Here is a 23,942-nt window from a genome sequence, read left to right as displayed (position 1 = left end):
GCAACGGGGCCAAGTGTATTTCTCCTTTGATCCACAACCCTGTCGTCGTTGCCGTCGTTGTCGTCGTTGTCGTTATCGTTGTCGTCGTTGTCAATCTCCCTCGACCCTGTTTAAAGGGCCGCGAGTGACACGTTCTCGAGCATCGCCCACCGCTCTTTAATTTTGACCGTTCTCCGCAAAGATCACGGTCGCCTCGTATACCTTACTATATGCGCCGCTACGCGAAAACGTTCTTTCGTGCGGTCCTTGCGCAAGGGTGATATGTTATTGGAGATGGAGCAACATTCGGGTTTGATGTCCCTGAATATGTCACCGTTCCATCTGAGTCCTCAGGGCAGTCCCCAAAGTGCGGCGAGCGCTGGCCAACCGCAACAGCAACAGCAACAACAGCAGCAACCCCAGCCGCAGACTCAATATAGTTCTTCGCCGTATGGAAATTGCGCTCAGAGTCCATCCTCCGCGATGTGTCACCACCACCAACAACATCAGCAGCAGCAGCAGCAGCAGCAGCAGCAGCAGCAGCAGCAAGCGCAGTCCCATTCGCAATCGCAATCGCAGCAATTGCAATCGAGTCACAATCAAGCGCAATCCCAAGGTGGTGGCATCTCGGGATTCGAATCGGCCTTCTTCTATGCGACCGCCCTCGAGGAGCGGTGTCCGATGTGTGGCGACAAGATGTCGGGCTATCAGTATGGTCTTCTCACTTGCGAATCCTGCAAAGGTTTTTTTAAACGCAATAATTCGCCGTGCAGTAGCAAGAAGGTTTACACCTGTCTGTTCTCGCCGACAGGGGGTGGAGGAGGAGGAGGAGGAGGGGGCGGTGGTGGTGGGAACGGGAACGGGAGTGGCGGTAGCGGGGGTGGCGGCGGCGGCGGCGGCGCGATCGGGGTCGGGGTCGGGGTCGGTAACGGTGGCGGTAGTGGCGGCGGCGGCGGCGGTGGCGGTGGCGGTGGCGGCACGTCGTCCGCCCTTGAGAGCGGGCCTTGCGGCAACAAGAAGGTATACACGTGTCTATTCTCGCCAACAGGGGCTGGGAGTAGCAACGGAGCTGGACCTGGCGGCAACAGCAATACCAATGGCAGCAATAACAGTAACAATAACAACAACAACAACAACAACAACAACAACAACAGTAGCAACAACAACAACAACAACAACAACAACGTACCGAGTGGCGGCAGCTCGTCCGTCCTCGAAGGTAGTGCCAGTAGTGCCGGTGGAGGAGCCGGTGGAGGTTACAGCGCTAGTACCGCCAGTTCCGCTGGCAATGCCGGTGGAGGCAACGGTCCTGGTAGTACCGGACCCGGACCCACCGCTGGCAACGCCACAACTGGGACCTCGGCGACCAGCGGCAATGTCGCTGTACACGCCGGTACCCTCTGTCATCCTAGCTTGGGCCAGGTCGGGGTTGGTATCGTGACTGGCTCGCTACCCTGCCCCTCCGATTTCCCTGACACCAAGGACATCGTTATCGAGGAACTCTGTCCGGTCTGTGGCGATAAGGTCTCCGGATATCACTATGGATTACTCACCTGTGAATCTTGCAAGGGTTTCTTCAAGCGCACCGTCCAAAACAAGAAAGTCTATACGTGCGTCGCCGAAAGATCCTGTCACATCGACAAGACGCAGAGGAAGCGGTGTCCCTACTGTCGCTTCCAAAAGTGTATCGAGGTCGGCATGAAGCTTGAGGGTGAGTTTCGATTTTAGGCCGTTCTTCTATTTCATCCGAGAGAAAGTTCGTTCCTTTTTCTTCTTCGACCAACGCGCTCGCTTCTTTCTTCGCGATGTCAACTTCTTCATTTTTCTTCTCTATATTTCGTGCGTTGGATTTGAGTCGAGTTTCAACGAACTTTCTCTTTTCTTAAATCTTGCTTACTTCGTTCGCGTTGCTCATAAATATGAGGGCGTCCAGATTAGGGTCGGACTTACGCGCGATCGGCTAAGTTCGCGATGCTGTAATGAAATAAACGTAACGTCGTATGTGTTACGAAAATGCAGCGGAAAAAAGAACGTAACGAATGTGGGTGGTTGTAGTTTCGAACGATGGCGCGAAAAGTCTTGCACAATTATAACGGATAAAAGTATGCTTTGCTCGAGCAGGAAAATTTTCTTCTTTCTCTCGTTCTTTTTTCTTTTCTTTGTTCATTTTTCGAGCGCAAGCGCGATGTCATACGCCGCGTATCAAAGTGGTCTTTTCGTTAGAACCTCGACAACCGATGACTTTTCCTGACGTTCGTTTTGGGAATCGTAATATTGCATCGAACGATTTACATGAACTTACCGTAGTGGGAGTTTCTAGCTCTCCAGTCTCCCGCTCCCTTACCCAATGCGGCAGCGAGTCAAAGAACATTTTCGCGGGAACGCGCGTGGTTGGCAACTCGTCCAGTCTCGGTTATTTTCGGTTCTTCTCGAGAAACTTCGATCATTTTCGTATCCGTTCGTGCACACTTACACGAGACACCATACACAAACGCGCTCGTTCGAACTTAACCTTATTACAGGCAATAAATGTGGACAACGGAGTCTCTTTTTTGCTATCAACGCTCTGTTTTCTCTTCCAAAAGCAATCGTAGAATAACTATTCTCACTTTCATTCGGTATTTCCACATCGCGATCGAGGCACGAGTTGTTACAACGAATAATAAACCATACACCGATTTGCTGGATAAATCCTTCCTGCTAGTTCCGCGCGTTTTATACAAATTTGTCATTTGGAATCTTTGTATTCGCGTTGTTCGTCGAAAGGGGAAAGATCCTCTAATGGATCGATGATGATCCATGGAGATCGACGCGAGTCTGGTGTGCTGCGAGGTTCCTTCGCAAAAAGGTAGTCTGGGCTCGTGCGGCCGATATAATTGAAATATAACTAGGTCTAGGCCCCGAAGGCCCAGCGATTAAGCGAATCTCGAAAGAGTTGCTGTCGTAATTGCCGCCTTTGCACGCCGTTTTCCACGGCGCGTTCTTACCAGTGGAAACGGCATTGCCTAACGCGGAAAGTTTCCAGAATGCTTGCGAGCGTTTACGAAAGGAAGCAGTTTCTTATTTTTCTAGGCTACTCGGAATTACGAAGAAAATTTAATTTAGGTCGGCCGTAACAGTGTGCGTAACATTTTTTTTTAATTATATGGGTAACGACGCACGCACGTGCGCTCGCCTCGCTACTCGTCGAATAGGAAATGAATCTTTAATGTCTTTCCGCAAGAGCGAGCTTGTAAAATTAGAGTATCTGCGATAAAAACGAGCGAATCGTTCGCGTAACTCGTCCTTAGCTTCGATTTTTCTTTCATTCTTCTTTCCTTCGATCCGAAAGCTTTAAAAATCGTTTTATCGTTTAGACAAACAACAAATATTGGTAGGACACGATAACGCACCGACGATTTATCGATCTTAACGATTTCTTAAACTCACATATCGACGGTTTTCAAAATAAATCTACGATAATCGTTGTTATCTTAAGTAGAATGTCGGCAGTGTTCGTTACAATCTGGTTTGCATGTTCTCTTTGCGCGTATGTAAATTTTAATCTGAAGAGGATCTTCCTTTGAAGCAATTATCTGCAGGTATGCGAAAATCCTGACGTAATTGAACTTTCATCGAAGTGGTTCGTCGACTAAACGTTCGTTCGTTCGTTTCCGTTTTCTTCCTTCCTCTTTTTACTCGAACGCCCATATTGTAGAAATATTATGAATACGGCTAATGGTCGTGTCTCTCATTGACCAAGGTCTACCAACTGTAATACCACGGGCACGAGCTTTTATCGGCGTCATTTTTGTTATTACCAGTATACCGGTGGAATAATGACCGCGTTTAAACGATAATTTCAAATTGTATGAATAAGTAAAGCAACTTTACGTCAGCGAATAATTAAAAGGTTAGAATAATTGGTTGTGTTATTCGAAGACTTGGTTACGATAGAAAAATAAAATTCTCTTTGTTCGGCTCGGAAATATATACTCATCGTCGTCGATATTCGTTTCAAATGCAACCAATTTCTCCGACAGACATACATCTTTAACTTTTCATCCTAGTTTCGTCGTCTTTCGTTGATAGCACTCGATGAATCCCCTAAATGAACGTACAACGTTATTAGTCCCTGTACCTCTTGCTTTAAGTAGCAAAGCGTTTACGAGTCAGGGAGCAGCAGCAACAGAAACAGCAGCAGCAGCAGCAGGGCATGAATAAGCGGTACGTACGACTTAGTCCAAGCCCAAGAGATACTTGCGCAAGTGTCGTCTGGAAATTCGAGGTAAAGACATTTCGTTCCAGCGTTATGCCTACGGGCTAAAGTCTTTCGTCGTTCCCCCTTGTTCTTACTTTCTATCGGATGAACAAATTATAATTTCACCGATACGTACATACGCGCCAAAGTCCTTTGGGAGGAGATCGAAGCTTTTCGCCAAGTAGTAAACCAAAATTTCATCCTAGCTGATACTTTTTAAAGAATCGAAAAATCGAATGGTGTAGTCCTGAGATGACTTCGAACTTGTTACCAGCAACGTTTTACAATCCATCTTCTTAGAGGAGTTCAAAGAGAAAACGAGAAGAGAGAGAGAGAGAGAGAGAGAGAGAGACAAACAAACAAACGTGTCTCGCATCTGTTTGCCACGTGGCCAGATTCCGAGTTTATTGGGATCTCTTAAAGCAGTATTGGCGAATTCAATCATAAGAATGGAAACAATGAAGGCACAATGGAAATACGGAATATCGCGAAGACGCGTGCAAACGGCTGCTGACGAGTCTCCATTTAGGGACTCACGAATTTCATAATTGTCGTGTCGTGTTGAAAGACGGTGCTATACCTGCTCGCTTACTGCCAGTATACTGCCAGCCTGCCAGCCTGCCTGCCTGCCAGCCTGCCTGCCTGCTTGTCTGCCTGCCTGCCTGCCTGCCTGTTTATCTGCCTGCTTGCTTGCTTGCTTGCTTGCTTGCTCGCTTGTCTGTTCAACTCCTACCTTCTCGTTGAGTTCCGGAGAGGTGAGGGAGAAAGGTTGAGGCGGCGTGCAGCGCAGAGATTGTGTAATCTCTCGTTGAGTGAAGCCTCACCGTCTTCTTTACATCGAGCCTTTTATTTCTTTCGGGCTCTCTTTCTCGACTCCTCGCCCGTGCACACCCGAATTTGCGTCACTTACACCTACTTACGTCGAAGTCCACGCTTTCTATCGTTTGATCGGCCGTATTCCCTCATTGGTCACGTGACACGAGTAATTTTCTTCATTGGCCATTTGCCATTTAGATGACCAATCGTGGAAACTCTCCTTTCGGTTTCTCGCTTCTTCTCCTCTTCCAAACTGGAAGAATCATTCAATGTTTTTATCGGATTAAGAATATTCCTCGGAATTCTCTCTCTGCTTCTCGAATTTCATAAACTATTCGCCATTTTCATCCACTTTTTGTATTTTTCTGCTTTTCTTTTTTTTTTCATCTTTCGCAACGCATTCGATGACTTCACTCTAACGGTCGTTCTCATAGGAAAAGAACCCTCGTGTGATTGGCTGGGCCATGGCCAACCATTCTCACGTGACCGCCCCTTAATTTCTATGGGGAAGACTTAAAGTCTTTGAATCCGTAGATCCGTGAAGTAGATTTACCTTTCCCTTTCGACCATCTGTATTATCTATTTATTTATCTATCTTCCTCTTTCTTTCCTTTAAGGTTTCGACGTGAAAGAGCATATTTGCTTATAATCTGGAGCTTTTTTCACAATCTCTTTAAATCGTATCCAAAATCGAAATGTAGGTACTCATTTCCAACGAGCATTTATCGTGGGAGATGAAAAGAAGCGCGAGATCCTCTATGGACTGATAATCAAACTTTTCCGGTAAACGTACACTCCCATGAATTACGTAATATTTCCGTGTGCAGAATCGAAGAGAATCGAATGTGTGTCCGACTAAACTGATCTCGTGTTCGTGCGAAATAAAAAAGAAAAAATCAAAAAAAGATTCCATCGAAGCACCAAAATTATTGTCATCGTAATCGTATCGAATTCACGAATCACAAGCGAACGGCATGTTTCGCCTTCTATTTCTCTTTTTCTTTTCCTTTTCTGTTTCTTTTTTTTTCTTTCTTTGTGTGCACAGTTGGCAAATGAGACATATCAAGATGATAATTCGAATTCGTATATATTCCTGGTTACCGATAATAAAATCGCTTTTCGAAGGTCTCCATTAAAAAGAAATAAGGAAAAGAAATCAATAGGAACTGGATATCGTGTTGCGCACAAGCCAATTGGGGATAGAGAAGGGAGAGAGAGAGAGAAATAAAGGAATAGAATTAGATAAAGACAAACGCAATTATTAGAATTATTAGTACTTATTCGTTGTATATAGTGTATCTTATCGAGTTCGCGATGAGTAATAACGTCGTTTCGAAACTACAATTAAACTCGAAAGTATAACGATCTAAAAAAGAAACGCGTATGGAAAAAGAAGAAGAAAGAGGAACGAATGAATACAAAACAAAATAGTTCTTCAATGGCGCATATTAGATTCGGGGAATCCCGAATAATTTTTGATTCGATCGTACATACGTATACGCATATTATATGCGATAGCCATAGGTGCATCGAAAAGTAGATGTGTGAAGTAAGAGAAAAGGAGGGAAGAAATGAATGAGGAGGGAAGGAGGGAGGGAGGGAGATGTCAAGTTTAGACGCGAACCTTGACGCTGGGCCATGCCTTTGGTCTGGTATGCGTAACGCGACGAACGCGGAGGGCTTAGGAAAGGAGAGTGAGAGTGAGCGAGCGAGCGAGCGAGCGAGCGAACGATGGAGCGAGTGAGCGAGAGTGAGAAAGACGGAAAGAAAGAAAGAGAGGGAGAGAGAGAGAGAGAGAGAGAGAGAGAGAGAGAGAGAGAGAGAGAGAGAGAGAGTAAGAGAGTGCGTGCGGTCCCCGTTGGCGGTGTCGACGACGGTGTCGATCGCGGCCCGGGGGCTGAGAGCACGAAGCTAGGGGTGATGCTGAGGAAAGGAGGGCCGAGGGAAGTGGGCAAGAGGGCGGGGAAAGAAGAAGGAGCACAGAGGCGCAGAGCAACAGAAGTGGACGGCGACGGCGGGTTAGCGGCGCGATTCAACCTCCTTTCACTTTCGAGGAGCGCGCGAATACGTCGATCGCGGCTGTGTATTTGTATACGTTAATGTGTACGTGTGCGGCGCGCGTTTATGTATGTGTAAGCGTGCGTTCGCGACGACATAGAGCAAAGCAAACGCGTCGTACGAAAATAGGCAACACTGCCGGTTTCGCCGCGTGTTCGCCCTACAAAACGCGAGTCGTGTAAAGAGAGGAGGGGGCGGAGGAGGCGGCGACGGGGTCAGAGGTCGGCAAAGCTGTAATCCGTTTCTAAATCGTTTTCTTTTTTGCTTTTGTCAATGTTCCAGCTGTGCGGGAGGACCGCATGAGAGGCGGTAGAAACAAATTCGGGCCCATGTACAAGAGAGACCGAGCGCGGAAACTACAAATGATGAGACAACGGCAGCTGGCACTGCAAACGATATGCGGTAGTCTCGGCGATCCATCAAACTATACTTCCACCGTAACACCTTTCCTGCACATCAAGCAGGAGATTCAAATACCTCAGGTCTCGAGTCTAACGTCCTCGCCGGATTCGAGTCCGTCTCCGGCGGCGGCTGCGGTGGCCGCCGCCGCTGGTGGCCTCCTGACCACGCAATCCGCCGGCGGTGGTGCCGGGGGCGGCGGTGGTGGCGGAGGAGGCGGCGGAGGAGCTGGACAGCATCAACTGATCGCCCCTTCCTCTCAGCAAAACCTCGCCGCCGGTAATCACCTGCACAACCTCAACCCTGGCCTCGATAGCAAGCTATGGCCCGCTAATTCGACCACCCCCAGTCCGAAGGCCTTCAACTTTGGCGAACAGTCGGCGCAACCCCACGGACCGCCGCCGGCCTCCGCGCCTTCTACCGCGCCCTTGAAAACTAGTCCGCTGATAAGAGACTTCGTGCAGACGGTCGACGACCGCGAGTGGCAAGCGTCCCTCTTTGGGCTCTTGCAGAACCAAACGTACAATCAGTGTGAAGTGGACTTGTTCGAACTAATGTGCAAAGTGCTCGACCAGAATCTTTTCTCGCAGGTTGATTGGGCCAGGAACTCTGTATTCTTCAAGGATCTCAAGGTGAGTTAGCTTGGCTCTCTTCCTCCTCGTAACGCTAACCTCCTTATATCCCCACTCCCTCTCCTCCTCCTCCTCCTCCTCCTTCTTTCCTTTCCCTTTTTCTCTCTAATACCTATTTACGATACATTTTGCCAGCCGATCTTTTCCATTTTTCAATACTTTTCGAACGTTCGTACGACGACGAGAGTCTCTTCGAGGAAAAACCGGCGGTCCGTTCTTACCGATAAATAACTCGTCGTTGCTGGCCCGCTCGACTCTACGAGTGGCGGGGATGTGAGGTAACCAACGGCATTGCACAATCACTGAATGATTTCAAGCATCGCCTCATATCTAGGTCATAACGAGATACGTTTCTGGGTTATGGCGGTTGCCCCAAAGCAGCAGACCCATGTTAATTATATAGGATTGCGTATTACGTCGTCATCGAGATCCCAATATGCACCTATTTTTCATACCGATCTCGCTTTCCATTTTTTCCTGTTTTTTTTCTTTTTCTCTTTCTTTTTTTTTATTTATTCTATCGATACTCTTCTTCTTTCACTCGCAGCACGAGATTCGATAAACTCCTCGGCTACGTAATATTATTCGTTTTCTCTCCCTTTCTCTCTCTCTCTCTCTCTCTTTCTCTCCCGTGAAAAGAAGCGATTATGATACCCATCGACATATTCATTTGTTCGCGATTATCACATTCAGTATGTATAATATCGTTGTTACTGACACTCTACGTAAGCAGACTTGCATCGAGTGCCACTCAAATTTCATAATACATATCCACTTTTATATTTCGATTATTTCGAGATCTTTGTTGAAATTTGTCTTGCAACCTCGTTTTTTTTTTTACGAACTAAACGTAATAGTTCTATTTTTATGTTTGTTTTCTTTTCTTTTTTTTTTTTTTTAATCAAATGCACGATCTACAACTCACGATTATATTATCGTGAAGTAACACGTCGCGAATGTGTCGATGTCGATTCATTAAAATTCATATTTCGCGATCGTTTCCATTATTTATACTGTATGATTTACATTCGACAGACATCAATATAAAGAGGAAAAAAATGATTTTAATAGGTCGACGACCAAATGAAATTACTGCAGCACTCCTGGTCGGACATGTTGGTGCTCGATCATCTACATCAAAGGTTGCACAATAATCTACCCGATGAGACCACTCTTCATAATGGCCAAAAGTTTGATCTCCTGTGCCTAGGCCTACTCGGAGTTCCTTCCCTGGCAGATCTTTTCAACGATTTGTCCTCCAAACTTCAGGAGCTCAAATTTGACCTGTCTGATTACATTTGCATGAAATTCCTGATGTTGCTTAATCACGGTAAGATTTTAATCTCGACTATCCTTTGTTCTTCTTCCATCTTCTATTATATACTTGCAATAATTAGGAAGAAGAGAGGGAAAACAATAAAAGAATCGATTCTTATAAAGTCTGTTGGGACATACGAAATTACCTATAAAATTATTAACAAAGAAGCAGATTGATTGGTCGATTATCTTTAATATATACAGATGTTCGCGGTCTGGTTAACAAAAAACACGTACAGGAAGGTCACGAACAAGTTCAGCAGGCACTTTTGGACTACACGTTAACTTGTTATCCGTCTATACCGGTAGGTTCTATTATAATTCCGTTTTGCAAGATTTTTACTTACTTATGATCGGCCCATAAATATTCTCTCCGTGGTCCACTTATATTCTCCAATCATCGATTACTTCTCTCTTTATACATAGGACAAGTTTAATAAGCTGCTAGCAGTATTACCAGAAATCCACGTGGTAGCGAGTAGGGGAGAAGACCATCTTTACCAGAAGCACTGTAATGGTGGTGCTCCAACTCAAACGCTTCTTATGGAGATGCTTCATGCCAAGAGGAAATGAGACGATAGATTCGTGTGCCGACTCTACCGTAAAATAATAATCTGTTGGTATGTACTATATTTTCAAAACATTGGTAGAGTCCTCGAGACGTCAGACAGAGTGGACCTCAAAGTACCTATTATGAGCTAACTCGGCTTAGGTATCGGACCAAGTTAGGTAGCCGTGGTTCATAAAATACCTATGCAAACAAATCAAGTATAGACGTACATACTTTACATATATACATAGTATATGTATTATAAAATGTATCTAAATATATAAACATAATGACATATATTTTCTATATTTGATGTTGAAGTTTTAGAGATGTATCCGTGGAGAAAATTACCCCTGTTGGTGGTACAAGCGCAGGGAAACAGTAAGCAAGATGCCTTGAAAACAGTACAAAGGGTGGTTAACAAAATATTGGTCAAAGGGCAGGCAACTTTGTCAAAATAAGCAAAGCTATTTTTCTAATACTAGATGCGATTATTTTTAAGCATACCACTGAAGCCTTGCTCACACTCGAACGAAAATATTCTAATAGTGACATAAATCAGATCTCTCAGTTGATCGTGCTTCTGCAAGGAATTCAATATAGGAATATTTGAGTGATAGTCAAATCACGTATATGATTCTATGTATTCACGCGGATAATGTTCACGAGCCGAGAGAAAGAGAGGGGGGAGAGTGCAGGTGGATTTGAGTGTATGTGCGTGCGTGTGTGCGTATGTGTGTGGTGTATGTGTAAAGAAAGAGAGTGAGAGAGAGAGAGAGAGCAAGCGAATGAAAGAGAGAGTGCTTATGCGCTCATTAAAAGCACGGTTATATCTGGACATCGTTAAAACTTCCTACAAAAATCTGCATTTTTCACACTTGCACATAGCAGGGCTACTGTACTGTAAATACTAGTTAACACATTCCAATTATGTTGTAAAGTATAAGTCATGTTAAATATGTAATTATAATATTTTGTGTATAGTTTAATGAAATAAATATATTTCTGTTGCTTACTGAGAAAAATCATTAGCTACTTAATATCTTCACATTAATTTTATAAGTTTTAGTCGTGTATCTCTCTTTATTATTTTTCAAACAGGTGGAGGAAGAGAATAACCACAGAATGAGATATTTTATTATTGTATGTTATAACGTAATAAAGAATTTGTTTAAAAAATAAGAAAATCATTGGAGCAAGGTTTATGTGGTCCTACATTGATTAGCGATTACTACAGACTATGGGCGCACACGTAAGCGCGTGCATATATATATATATATATAACAGAAATATAAATGCATGCACATGCGTCGCATCAATGCACATACGCATGTGTACGCGTGCGAGTACGAGTACGTGAAAATTTAACAAAAAAAAAAAGAAAAATAAATAAATAAGTATATAAATATATATTGATATTGATTTAATATATAAAATAAAAACACAGACACAAACACACATCCATATTGTCTTATCACAGTTGTTGAATAGATAAATATTTAACCTAATATTAAGATAAAGATCGAAGGTAGTAGTTTTTCATTAAGATTATTATTCTTTAGTCAATAGTAAGGAATTTTTCAGTGCTGTGAAGGTTGTCTTTTGACGCCTGTGGTACCCAAGCCGTCGAATGATATGCGTGCTAAATTTCAAGTTCGGATGTGGCATTGTGAACAACAATTATCCTTGCTCGTAATTAGCTAGCTATCGATAGAATCGCCTCCTGAAACTCCCCTTTGATCACGTATCAAACAAGTACCTGGGAAATAAAAACTATTTTAATACTTCCAATTTTCCACCAACGACGATCGCAATACGTGTAGCTAAGAATAAATAATTCCTTAACGTTGGATAAACATTTGATGTGACTTTAGATTAAGAATCGTATGTTGCATTAAAAAAAGAGGAGTAACAGGCGGCCGAAATAATTTTTTGGGTACCCGAAAAGGTTATTAGGTACTCGTGATTTCTACGAGTAAAGATGATCTATGTTCACAGCTGCGTTTGGCTTTAAATCAATATACAAGTATGCTAATGTGTTCTCAAATTTTCCAATCCGTCTGGTTCAAAATGTACGATCTGATCAGATACAATCGAAAGATCATCGTTTTCTTCATATACAAATCATACACACACACACACACACACGTTTATATATATATATTTCTTCTTCGATCCCTTCGAAAGCACAGTTTTATTTCACTCAAACAGGAATGACTACCTCTTCTCATAACTGTATTAAGTTTTTATACTTTTACATTTTTAGTAACCGCATACCTCAGTATACACATTTTGACAGCAATCCATACACGATAAACGGATGTTGTTTTCATAGAACGGTACTTTTAGTTGCACTAATTCATATATGCATAAGCATACCACAATGTAAAAAGTTCCATTGAGAAATATTGTATTTGTTGTATGTCCATGTCGCTTTAGTTATAAATATACATGTTACTAATTAAATTATACTTGCGCTCTGTATATTGTACCAAAATAGAAGTCTAGTAAATAATGTCAAAGGTTAATTATACACGCATGGTCCCGCGTTGCTGTTTGGGTAAGGCAAGTTAAAAACGTGTGTCATATTTATATTATAACTCCTTCATTTACTTCCGGAAACTGTGCTGATCACATCGATATGATAAAATATCACGATATGATTTGAACTATCGCAAATACCATTCATTTCAAATATTTAGTTCTTAATTGACTGCTTTTTGTCTACGTCCAAGGCTAAAAAATAATCGTTTCATTCATTATTTTACATCATTTTTAATAACGATTATTATCGAATACCAGCGTTAGAAATTCTGCTCAATATACCTCTGCAAAATGTTAACTAGACAAAATGATATATAATTTAATGTAAATGTGATTCCTTCATCGCGCGAATATATATCACGGAAATTTATTTTAACACAAAGGGAAACTCATACGTTGTTAACACTGCCATTAGAAGCTGGCAATTGTAAATTATGTAGAAAAATTCAATGATTGTAAATATATCTTTATTATTAACAAATTATTTTTTCTTTTCAGAATCTTTGTATAATGTCATATATTATTATTCATTGCATTCATTAAATACCCATCATGCATGACAATATGATTCCTTATATCCTTAATTTCAACAAATTATAATATTCTCTAAGAACATATCGACAAACGAAAGAATGAAGTTAGGTTAAAGGATATCTCACGATATTCGTATGTCCAGAATATTTCATGATATCAATGTATTGTATATGCTACAGAATTTAATTGTAATTTATAATTCATAAAATATACACGTCGTGCTTTTTGCTTCCACACTAAATATTATATTGTCATGATATGAAAAAATGCATAATAATACAATGCAGTTATATTGTAAAAATATAATTTTCGATATGCAATCCTATGTAATTAAAAAAAAAACTTCGCTATAAATGTTGATTAAGAATTACAGATAAATGATATTAAATCAAAAGTTCATAATTAAAAAAAAAAAAAAAAAAAACGAAAAAGAAATCTGCTATTTGATAAAATATTCACAGACTATACAAACTGACTTCATTTTCTGTGATTCACTTAGATTTTGTCTAAAGATCACGTATTTATAAAAACAACTAATTATTTTTGATATTCATCTATGTCTACATCATTTGTGTCCACTGTATTTTTATGCCTCAGAATAAATAAATAAAAACAATATCTGCTTTGAATGAAACAGATTGTGTTTGTGAAATAGTTTTATAATATCAATATATACAATTTAAAAACGACGATATAAAAACTGTTCTAAGGATTTTCACTTTCGTGAGAACCAGACTTCAAAAATAGTTCATAAGCTTTTTCATCCATAAGAGCCTTGATTTCCTCAGGATGGCTTAATTGTACTTTATACAGCCATCCTTCATTATAACACGATGAATTAATTAATCCTGGTTTACTTTCCAATGCATCGTTTTTTTCTATTATTTTTCCACTGACAGGATTTATTAATACAGATGCAGCCTTTACGGATTCCAATGCACCGCATTCCTCTGAGAACGGTTATATTCATTACAAATATAAAATAATCTTAACGTATACAATTCATGAAAATATCAAACCTTCTTTTTTAAAGATAGATCCAACGTCTGGAAGTTGGGCATATACCACATCACCTAATGCATCTTGTGCATGATCAGATATACCAACTGTTCCTACATTATTATCTACTTTGATCCATTCATGTGTATCCGTATACCATCTTTCTAAATAGGTTAAGAAGGAAGAAGAGAATCTTCATGTGAGTACAAGTAAATAATAGACTCTAATGAGTACATTGATAATTATATATAATAGAACTAATTAGAGAGAAATAACTCGTAAAATTGATAGTATAAAACTCTATCATTATCTTTTCGCGATATTGTGAATGTTTCGTAATCTACTACAAACTAAACAATCTTTTTATAGTTATATCATTCTATCAACAAAATCGTGCGTTTTCTTGCGTTAAATTTTGTATTAACATTTTTCATTCAAACTTACCTGTTCTCAATCGTTGCGTCGTAGCTATATAACGTGAAGTACACAGAAATGAAGTCGATATAGGAATTGTAAATAACTGAGTCTTATGTGAAGACACTTTTTCAAAAGAATGCTTAATTATTTGTGTAAACAACCTTGCCATTTCTCTTTCTCTCTCTCTCTCTCTCTCTCTTTCTCGCTTACTCTTTATATCGAAGAAACTTTCGTCGACTTAACCTTACTTTGCTTTGTGTCGTCTGCTTGTTACTGCCGAAGCACTCCGAATGACGTCGTGTTACTCCGTGGAATACGAACGAAATGGCGCGTTCGAGTAAACACAAGAACATTTCAATGATCTTTAGAATATTTCTTAATCGTTGTTGGTGTCATCAAGAACTGTTATCTTTACGAAGATTAATGGAAACTTTATGCGATGTTTCAATAATTAGACGTAACACGTAAAATAATGATTTCGATCCTACTATTTGTTCATTGGTTCTTCGAAAGAATTCATGTATTTGTTTATTTATTTATTTATAAATATTAATTCAATTAAAGAACGTTCGATCTGTGATAATTTTTCTTCCCAACTAAGTTTTCTAATAGCTAACAAATACAAACGTTGGAAAAGTATTTTTTTTTTATAATTGTAATTTTTTTATAATGTATAATTTTTTCCTATGCTTCTTTCTATTAAAACAAGATATTTCTAATACAATTACGAAATAGTGAGTTATCACGAGTCAAAAGAATATGTTACAATCACGTGAGGTTAAAAGGACAAGAGAAATATTCTCTAAAGATAACTTTAGATTTCTTTTTATCAAAGTTGGATGATATCAGTTGACCTTATGAGCTCAATGAGAATAACATAACAATAATGATATAGGGAGATATAGACGTTAGATATTTTAATATCACATAATGTTGTTCTTCCTGCAATAATCACTTCTGATTATTTACGTGCATTGCACTACTTTTTTAATAAGTTTATGATAATTATCAATGAATATCAGTATTTGTAATAATCTTTTAAAGTCTGATATTAAAATAAGTATATTTATTTTTAATTTTGATAATACTAGAGAAAAGTAAAGCGCATTATTAAATACATATACACGTATGCGTTTATGTGCGTATGTGTGTTATAAACCAATAGTATAAGATCGTCCATTTGGATTATGAATTGATCCTATAATTGGTTCACTGATACACCACTCGTACCAAACATTTTTGGCATTGCATCGGCGCCAAAAATGCAATACTATTTTGTTCCCCTTTTTCAACTGAATAGATTCCTAATGTGCGATATATATATATATTGTTAACTTCTTATGATTATTAAATATAAAAATATATAAAAGAATAACAGTGCTGAGCATTACAATAATAACAAATATGTCAATATTTTTTTAGTCAAACTCACCTTTATAGGAAAGAAAATAGGAAACCAGCTAAACATTTCAGGACTGTGTGTACTAGGTTCTATACTTAATGTAATGTTATCATATAAGATTGCTTTGAAATAACCAGAAAATCCATGAAGTATGGAATCTTGTTCAACATCAAAAGTCTTTACCTCATATCTGTTATTATCAATAATTTCATCTATAACACAGATATTCATTATTGTTATTATCATTGATATACATTTATCCCAAGGTATCTCTATTAATTTTAAATTATCATTTACCTTTATTTGGATGTTTAAACGTAAATAAAGGTTGTGGCTTTGCTATGTCATACTTATTTTGCAAGTGAACTACATATGGTGTCTCGAAATTTACAAGAGGATGTTTGTCCTTATCTTTACATTGTCGTACTTCATTATATAATTTAGATGATTGTACAGGACCAATATACGAAGTGTATGAACATGGAATACTGATTCCATCATCTGAATATTATTTAAAATATGATATTTATCATGTAATCAACTCATTTTTGTCCAAAAAGAGATTACATCATATTTAATATTTGTATACCTTTCAAAAATCGTTGAACACCATCCAAACATTCAGGAGAAAGTTCATTATCTCCAAAAGATCCAAGTAATTCAGATATAAGAATATCTGCTTGTTCTGGAGCACACCAGTCTCTCATGTCACATGATACTACGCTTACTTTGTCTCCCCACATATCTCCTTGAAGAGCTTGCAGGCTTTGAAAATAAGAAAATTTGTCAATTTTTCTACATACTTTTTTAAGTTATAAAAAAATATTCGTTCACCAAATAAAATCTTACGTATTGACAGCATTTGGATTTTTCTCAACTGCATATACTTTAATTTCTTGATTTGTCAACTTGGCAGCATTTAATGCAGCACGCACAAGTGGTCCTCTTCCAGCTCCCACAACCATGATTATCCTGTAATATGCACATATATACACTGACACCGAGTTCATACATCATCTACAAATGATACATACAATTTATCAAGTTTAGTTTCCCTTTTCAAATTTATATTTATTATTGCTTGAACTATAGCAGCTTGATACTGAGTATACTTTATAGGATCCTTTTCAAATATTTCATATGTCTGTGATTCAAGATTATCCATCAAAGGTTGTAGGGGACATTGCAAATAATCTTCGTAACCGCGAGCAAATCGTTCAACAGGCCCATCTATTTGACAATTCTATACATAAAATACATATAATTACATCATATTTAGAATGTGATATTTATATTATATTTTACTTAAAAGTATATGTTACCTTCCATAAATAGTCCAAGTAATTATGATAAAGTGTAATGCTACTATATCGGTTTGCTCCTGTCAATATAAATTGTACTTCCAACATAGCAAATTTCTTTATCAATATTTGATGTGCTTTACTTAGCACAGGATATCCCTTTTTATTAGTTATAAATAAAGTTGTTGGCAGTATCAAACATCTTACAGGTTCTCCTAACCACCTATCAATCTGATATATTTTACATAAATTTATCAAGAATACATTTTCAATAACTTGTAGTACTGTAATTATAATCGATCTTCAGTTCTTTAAATGTAAAAATCTACAGAAAAAAGAAAGGAAAAAAATAAGTTACCTCTTCTGATTCAGGAAGATCATGACTTACAATCAAAGCAATTGCTAATTTCTTATCGTAATCACAAACTGTTCTAAAACCATTCCACCATTCCCAAGTATTTTCAACCATAATATTTTCCTCCTCTCTGTATGAAAGTGCTTGTTTTAATGGATTTTCCATTGGTATTTGTACCCATATCTGAATTCATAGATACAAAAAAAAAATTATACTTCCTATGTTCTTCACTCATTATAATTATTTGTAAGGAATAATATATCAGAAAACATACTTGAAAATTACAAGTAGCTGATAACTTATCATTAATAATTCTGGCAAGATTTATATTCTTTTCTATGCCTCCTATTAATTTAAGCGTGATTCCTGCCAATCCTAAATGACTAGCTAATGATAATTCTTGATTTAAAGTTTCTTCGCTATTTTTTCTATAATTAAAATCTTTAGCATCGACTTTTATATGCGATGATATTTTCCCAATAATTAAATTATTCCAATCTATAAAAAAAAAATTATATGTTAATAATTTCAATATTTTCCTAATGTAATTTTCATACATACCAGAAGTACATAACACTAAATCAGGTCTTGTAAGTGGGCCTGGTCGATTTTTGACAACACCGGAAATAAATTCTCTTTTAAACAATGGATGTACAAGTGGTATACATATAAATTCAAATCTATGAAAGAATAATAAATTATATATCCATGTAAACACTTATTAAGTATATAATTTGAAATATAATATAATTTTTTACAAGTATACCTAGATGAAGTTGCAGCAAATAAGCAATTACTTAGATCAGGTACAGAACAAAGATCTAGTCCACATGAAATTGGTCTTTGGTTTGTCATTATTTTTTATCATAAAATAATTCGAGTTATTTTCTGAAAAAAAAAGTAATTATTTAATAACACTCATTTAATACAAATTTTCGATCGCCGCCATTACCGGTCTCAAAGTTTTAATATAAAACTTCATAGGTTATCTTAAATCTAAGAATCTTCAAAAACTTAATAGGTTATCTTAAAACTAATAAAATATATCGATAAAATAAAGACAATATAATCTTTACTTACATTTATATGTTAAACTTCTAACTTAACCTTATCCTCTTGAAGGAACACTTCGAAAGTAAATCACGAACTGAAACGTTGTCAACAATACACATGGACCCACGCATTACTCGCGGTAAGTCGGAACAAGTCGGAACACATCGGAATATCTCGGAGAATGTCGGGATACGTCGGAATATATCGAAACATATCGGAACAATTGAATTTTTAAAAGCGCGCCAACATCAGTATATGCTATCGTTCTTTAACAGTATATTATTATATAATTTTTTATATATAAATTTATATATAAATTAAATTATTAATGTCATCTGGAAATTTATAGTAATAAATTTTGTTATCTTTATTAAAAATCTATATACATAAACGCATGATATATGCTAACAATAGTTTATGCATCCACACGTTTTCTTACAATATAGCTTTTAATTTCATTTTTATTTCACTCTTATTATCGATCAATTTCTGCTCCTTTTTTTTCTTTTCGATATATTTGTAACATCTACATTCTCTGTGAGTACCCTTTTATGGTTAGAAGTACCGTTTGTTTCCTCCACGGATACAACATCATCTTTCATACTATCAGGCTCGCTTGTCCCATTTGAAATATGCATGGAACTAAATTGAAACACATCTAAACCTTCAGACATTGTTTTTAGACGTAATTCACGTGATTCCTTTTTCAACAACTGTTTTTTTTTCTGTTTGCTTTTATTTTTCTTCTTTTTCTTCAATTCTGCTTTTGTCATCTCTGTACCATTTTTCTCATCAACCTCCATAACATCTTCGTCTACGTCTTCCTCTTCTACAGTAGTCGTAGTTTGTCCATTAACTTTTGAAATTGAATTGGTATCCTTTTTTTTTGCAGGCCTATAAATAACGAGCAAGTAAAATGCATAAATACGATTGAAATAAGTAATGAATAAACATATTTTTAATAATAATGCTTACCAACTAAGAGATATCCCAATTTGTGACGCTAATTTATTATATGCACTTCTTGCATCTTTAGAAAGTATAGCTCTAGTCCTATATTTAACCAATTTTTCTCCAATACTTTCCCATTTCCATATTTCTGGTAAATGTTGTGCATGAACCGTATGCAAAAGCAAAAATAATAGATATACAAATTTCTGTTTAATATCCTTTCCTATACTACCATTTTGATCCAAAGTAGATTTTTCATCTTTACATTCATTTGCATCACATAAGTCTTGTAATGTGTTTATACTATTTTTATATAACATTTTTTCCGTTTGAATTCGCTTTTTGTTCTTTGTAGACTCGGAACGAAGTAACCTGTTATTTCTGTAGAAAATAGTTAAAAATTCGAGAGCTTGACCTCTGCGATACGACCTTATCGTATTATCAAACGCATATTCCACCTACATGATATGATAAAAAATATAACGCATTAACGATTATATAATTATTTTCTATTATACATTAACTATCATCTTTCTGAAACATACCAATAATGGTGCAAGTTGCCAATTACCTTCCCAGGATAATTGTAAAATACTTTTGAAAAGAATAGCTGGCAAAACACAATCTCTTTTCTTAAAGAATGCTGTTAAATTCGTTTTATAAATCTCCACGAAAGTATCATCAGGTAAGCCCACGTACTGTACACAACGTATTAAGAAAGCACAACATTCTGCTAATTTATCTCCCATTTCTTGACAAACAGAAGCGGAACGTTCTCCTTTTTCTATTAAAGTCTTGTAATAACATATATTTTATTTACTGCTCATCTAACGACATGTAATATCATATATATATATATGTATAAATACCTTTAAAATTATTGTTAATAATTCATTATCGACTCCTTCCGTATCTTTAAATTTTTTTATAGTTGATAATTTTTTTAAACAAGCTCGTACGCGATTCTCTAGAGGTTTCTGATGTGGGTCCTTTATACAAAATTCTAATAACGCAAAAAGTGGAACAAGCATATCTAAAGCAACGGCCATAGCTGGATTGCATTCTAAATAAACTTCTAACAAATCTGTAACTCTGGCTCTAAAATGTGTCAATGCCTGTGCCGATTTTTCTTGTTTTTTCGATTGTCCACGACGATTTTCTCGAAGAATTTTAAAGGCTGCAGCTAACGATTCATCTAATCGTTTTCCTTCAGCTTCATCAATTTTATCTACATCAACATCTTCATCATTATTGTCAAGATTAATACCTCCCAAAGCCTGACTTACTGCTACACGTAATCTATCTGTAACAGTTTCATCTTCATTTTCCAAAGCTGTATCACTATCCATATCGCTTTCATCCGAAGAATCAGTTGTAACTTCTGCATTATCTTCTTTAATATTATTATCATTGTCAATATCATTATCTTCATCGGAATCTGAAGATTCTTCATTATCTTCACCTTCTATAGACAATGGATTACTATCTCTTTTAATATCTAAAACCTAAAATAGACAAATTTTAAATATTTAATAATATCTATAAATACAACTTTAAGCGCCAATATTCGTTATTATAGAAATATACTTACAGATAATATTTGATACACAGAAGCAGTTGTTATATATGGGCAAATATGTGGAAAAACACAAGTGACTAATGAACGCATCAAATGATTATTTTTAGATAAAAGTGATAACAAAAGATCTACAACTACTTCTACCCATTCTGGTTCTTCTTCTACTTTTTTATTATGTAATTGTTTATTTGATTTTAATTTCTTTGTCACTCGTTCATAACAACTTTGAAGTTCATTGATAGACATAATTGCCATATCTGAATCTGAGAAAAGCTGTAGTCCCATGTGTAAGTACATAGTATGAAATATGGGTATAGCTTTTGCATTGGGATTATTTTCTAATTTTTCGATCAAATAAATCACTTTTTTCCATGCTTCTGCTGATTCATTACTCAATGGTATCCTTACTTTTATATTTTTAGAATCCAATTCTGAATTTAAATAATGAACTAACGCACTCAACATATTTCGTAAATCATTCAATTTAGGCAATTTATGATCCAAAGCACGATAGAAACTGTCTTTGAAATGTGCTGTAAAATCGATATACTTTTTTACTTTAAGCGAGATAATAAAGATATTTGTTATGTCAGAATGAAAATTAATATAACTTACGAGCAAGTTCTACACCGACATTCGGAACTTCGCACAAACCATACACAAATAAGAACTTTAATTGATTCAATCTCCATTCTTGATCCGGCAGCGTTGCTGGATGACTTATAAGCCTGAAATAATATTTTTTAATGAAAGAGTAATTGCATTAAAAATAAGAACTTAACAATTACATTGATTCGTAAAAGTACAATTGTTTTTTGTTACCTTGTTAGCAATTGGGCAGCATAGATCCTTTCTGCATTTGTCCAGCTTTCTGTTTTCAAATTTTCCCTTTCTTTAGGAATTTCATTTTCTATTACATTTCTGTACAGACTTGATAGTTTCTTAACTCCATCTGCATTTAAATTGCCGGTGATCACTTGAACAACCTTGGTACCTGTTTTTTTTTCTATCATTAGATCACCTGGATATAGGATCAACTTTTTTAATACATTTATCTGTATTTTTGTTTTGATATCTTTGACACTTGTTACTAATAAATTCAGTAATTCCTTGAATGCTACCACAACTTCATCATTGTTATTCCTCTTTAAATTTGAACATTTCTTTAACATATGTTGCAAAAAATGTGAAGATAACAATGATGGAAGTACTGTTTTATCTGTAATATGTATGAGTAAAAGTCTTAAAATTTCTATAGCAACATGCTCATCAGTTTTTGATGGCTTTTGAAATTTGCGATCTATCCCTATCCAGAAGTCAGTCACAAAATCAGTGGCTGCCAGTTTTTCACAAAATAAAGTGAATACTGGATGATGACAAGATACTATTCTGGGTAAGTCCTAAATAATAATAAAATATACACATTATACAAATGTAATAAAAAATTATAAAGTAGATAAGACAGAGACAATTTCCTGCGATTATATCATTATATACTTACTGTTAATATTTTTATAATATTTTCTATGCTTTCCTTAGTGATAATATCATCACTACCTAAATATTTTTTCAAGAAATCCTGATTAACAAGAACTGGATATTTATCTCTGATAATCAATAAAGTATAAAACGTATCCAAAGTTTGCTCTGCCCAAGGCTTGCCAAATTCCTTTTCGATGAATGGCCAAATGGATGTTCTTATGGAGTTTGTGTCAAGTTGATTTATAAATTCAATTAAAAATGAAATGGAAACAAAAGATAAATAACTACGTTGTTTTCCAGCATTAAGAAGTATTTCTACAACTTTTGATTGAATATCAGTTGTACTACCCAAAAGTAATTTAGAACGAATTAATGCCCCGCTAGTTAATATACGTCCCATATATATATCAGCTTTTTCCTAAAACAGGATTTAGTTCTGTTAAATCGTAATTAAGGTTAGTCTATATTAAATTAACATATTAAGAACAAAAGCTAAAGCACTACAATTATATTATTTATTTTTATCTATATTACACTTTTGGTATTGCTGTTAACTGGGTGTAATTCCGTATCCATTGTAACTAAAATCGTGTCTACCGAGGTATTAGGATGCATTGTCAAAAAAGTTGTTAATGTACTGTAAAAACCTTTCTTGGCATATAGCTTAGAAGATCCTAATCCACGTATTAATCTTGTCATAGCATATTTGTGTTCTTTGTTATCATGTATATCCTATAAAGTTATGAATTTTATTTATCAATATTATTTTAAAAGAAACAGCTTCGAACTTTTCGAAAGTATTATTAATTTTTAGGTTACTTACGGAATCATGTTCGTGCAAATGTCTCAGTAACGTAACTCCACCATCACATCTCACTGATTCGTTTTTATTTATAAGTTTTGTAAAACAGTCTAACGTTGTTGAATTCATCTTTTCTACACTTCGTAATTTTAAATCACGTGAAACATCCTGTGCCATGTGCGTGCTCTCAAGAGCCATCTTGATTCCTTACCATTAAAGACTACGCTAATCACAAATCTAAACGAAGTTATTTTTAATATTGGTTAGATATAAAATATTTCCTAAAAGATTAAGTGTATTTTATTCGATAAACTCCTTATAATTGTTCTGAATTTATTGTACCTATATCTTTTAAATCAAATTTACTGTTTTATTTATTTATTTATTTTTTTTTTTTAAATCTGCGTAGCAATATACAATGATCTATACACATAAATACAACGTACATACATTCATACATACATATACGTATATGTGTAAAGATACTATTGCAACGAAGTAAATTTATAATCACATAAACATTAATTAAATA

The 23,942-nt window shown here is 36.6% G+C and overlaps 4 protein-coding genes across 5 annotated transcripts; 1 reads left to right on the top strand and 3 right to left on the bottom strand.

Annotated features, from left to right (window-relative positions):
• The first annotated feature begins 261 nt into the window (after nt 1-261).
• On the top strand, nt 262-11,016 carry LOC127068021 (nuclear hormone receptor FTZ-F1). Of its 2 annotated transcripts, XM_051003596.1 has the most exons (6): nt 262-1,690; nt 7,376-8,124; nt 9,196-9,454; nt 9,646-9,746; nt 9,868-10,061; nt 10,313-11,016. In XM_051003596.1, exons 1-5 carry the CDS (start codon nt 262-264, stop codon nt 10,012-10,014), a joined length of 2,685 nt encoding a protein of 894 aa, XP_050859553.1. In that variant the 3' UTR covers nt 10,015-10,061; nt 10,313-11,016. The 2 variants fall into 2 exon arrangements, with proteins under 2 accessions (XP_050859553.1, XP_050859552.1); XM_051003595.1 differs by having other exon boundaries at nt 9,868-11,016.
• Nucleotides 11,017-13,707: 2,691 nt separating this feature from the next.
• On the bottom strand, nt 13,708-15,388 carry LOC127068069 (glycine cleavage system H protein). The gene is made up of 3 exons (XM_051003718.1): nt 14,513-15,388; nt 14,089-14,232; nt 13,708-14,019 (listed from the first exon to the last, which is right to left on the bottom strand). Exons 1-3 carry the CDS (start codon nt 14,652-14,654, stop codon nt 13,775-13,777), a joined length of 531 nt encoding a protein of 176 aa, XP_050859675.1. The 5' UTR covers nt 14,655-15,388; the 3' UTR covers nt 13,708-13,774.
• Nucleotides 15,389-15,536: 148 nt separating this feature from the next.
• Nucleotides 15,537-18,759, bottom strand: LOC127068025 (protein arginine N-methyltransferase 5). Its single transcript, XM_051003603.1, has 12 exons — nt 18,624-18,759; nt 18,310-18,431; nt 18,105-18,223; nt 17,818-18,041; nt 17,547-17,726; nt 17,210-17,419; nt 16,922-17,130; nt 16,737-16,859; nt 16,477-16,652; nt 16,185-16,388; nt 15,918-16,099; nt 15,537-15,789 (listed from the first exon to the last, which is right to left on the bottom strand). Exons 2-12 carry the CDS (start codon nt 18,396-18,398, stop codon nt 15,637-15,639), a joined length of 1,869 nt encoding a protein of 622 aa, XP_050859560.1. The 5' UTR covers nt 18,399-18,431; nt 18,624-18,759; the 3' UTR covers nt 15,537-15,636.
• Nucleotides 18,760-18,938: 179 nt separating this feature from the next.
• On the bottom strand, nt 18,939-23,769 carry LOC127068018 (myb-binding protein 1A). Its single transcript, XM_051003589.1, has 10 exons — nt 23,432-23,769; nt 23,143-23,340; nt 22,628-23,026; nt 21,949-22,526; nt 21,742-21,854; nt 21,139-21,659; nt 20,417-21,052; nt 20,093-20,341; nt 19,572-20,005; nt 18,939-19,490 (listed from the first exon to the last, which is right to left on the bottom strand). The coding sequence occupies exons 1-10, from the start codon at nt 23,606-23,608 to the stop codon at nt 19,079-19,081; spliced, it is 3,717 nt and encodes a 1,238-aa protein (XP_050859546.1). The 5' UTR covers nt 23,609-23,769; the 3' UTR covers nt 18,939-19,078.
• Between the last annotated feature and the right edge of the window lie 173 nt (nt 23,770-23,942).

The sequence above is a fragment of the Vespula vulgaris genome, chromosome 12, assembly GCF_905475345.1.
Source record: "Vespula vulgaris chromosome 12, iyVesVulg1.1, whole genome shotgun sequence".
Lineage (NCBI taxonomy): Eukaryota > Metazoa > Arthropoda > Insecta > Hymenoptera > Vespidae > Vespula > Vespula vulgaris.
Note: the sequence above shows the minus strand (reverse complement) of the source record. Positions and strands in the feature narration are given on the sequence as shown.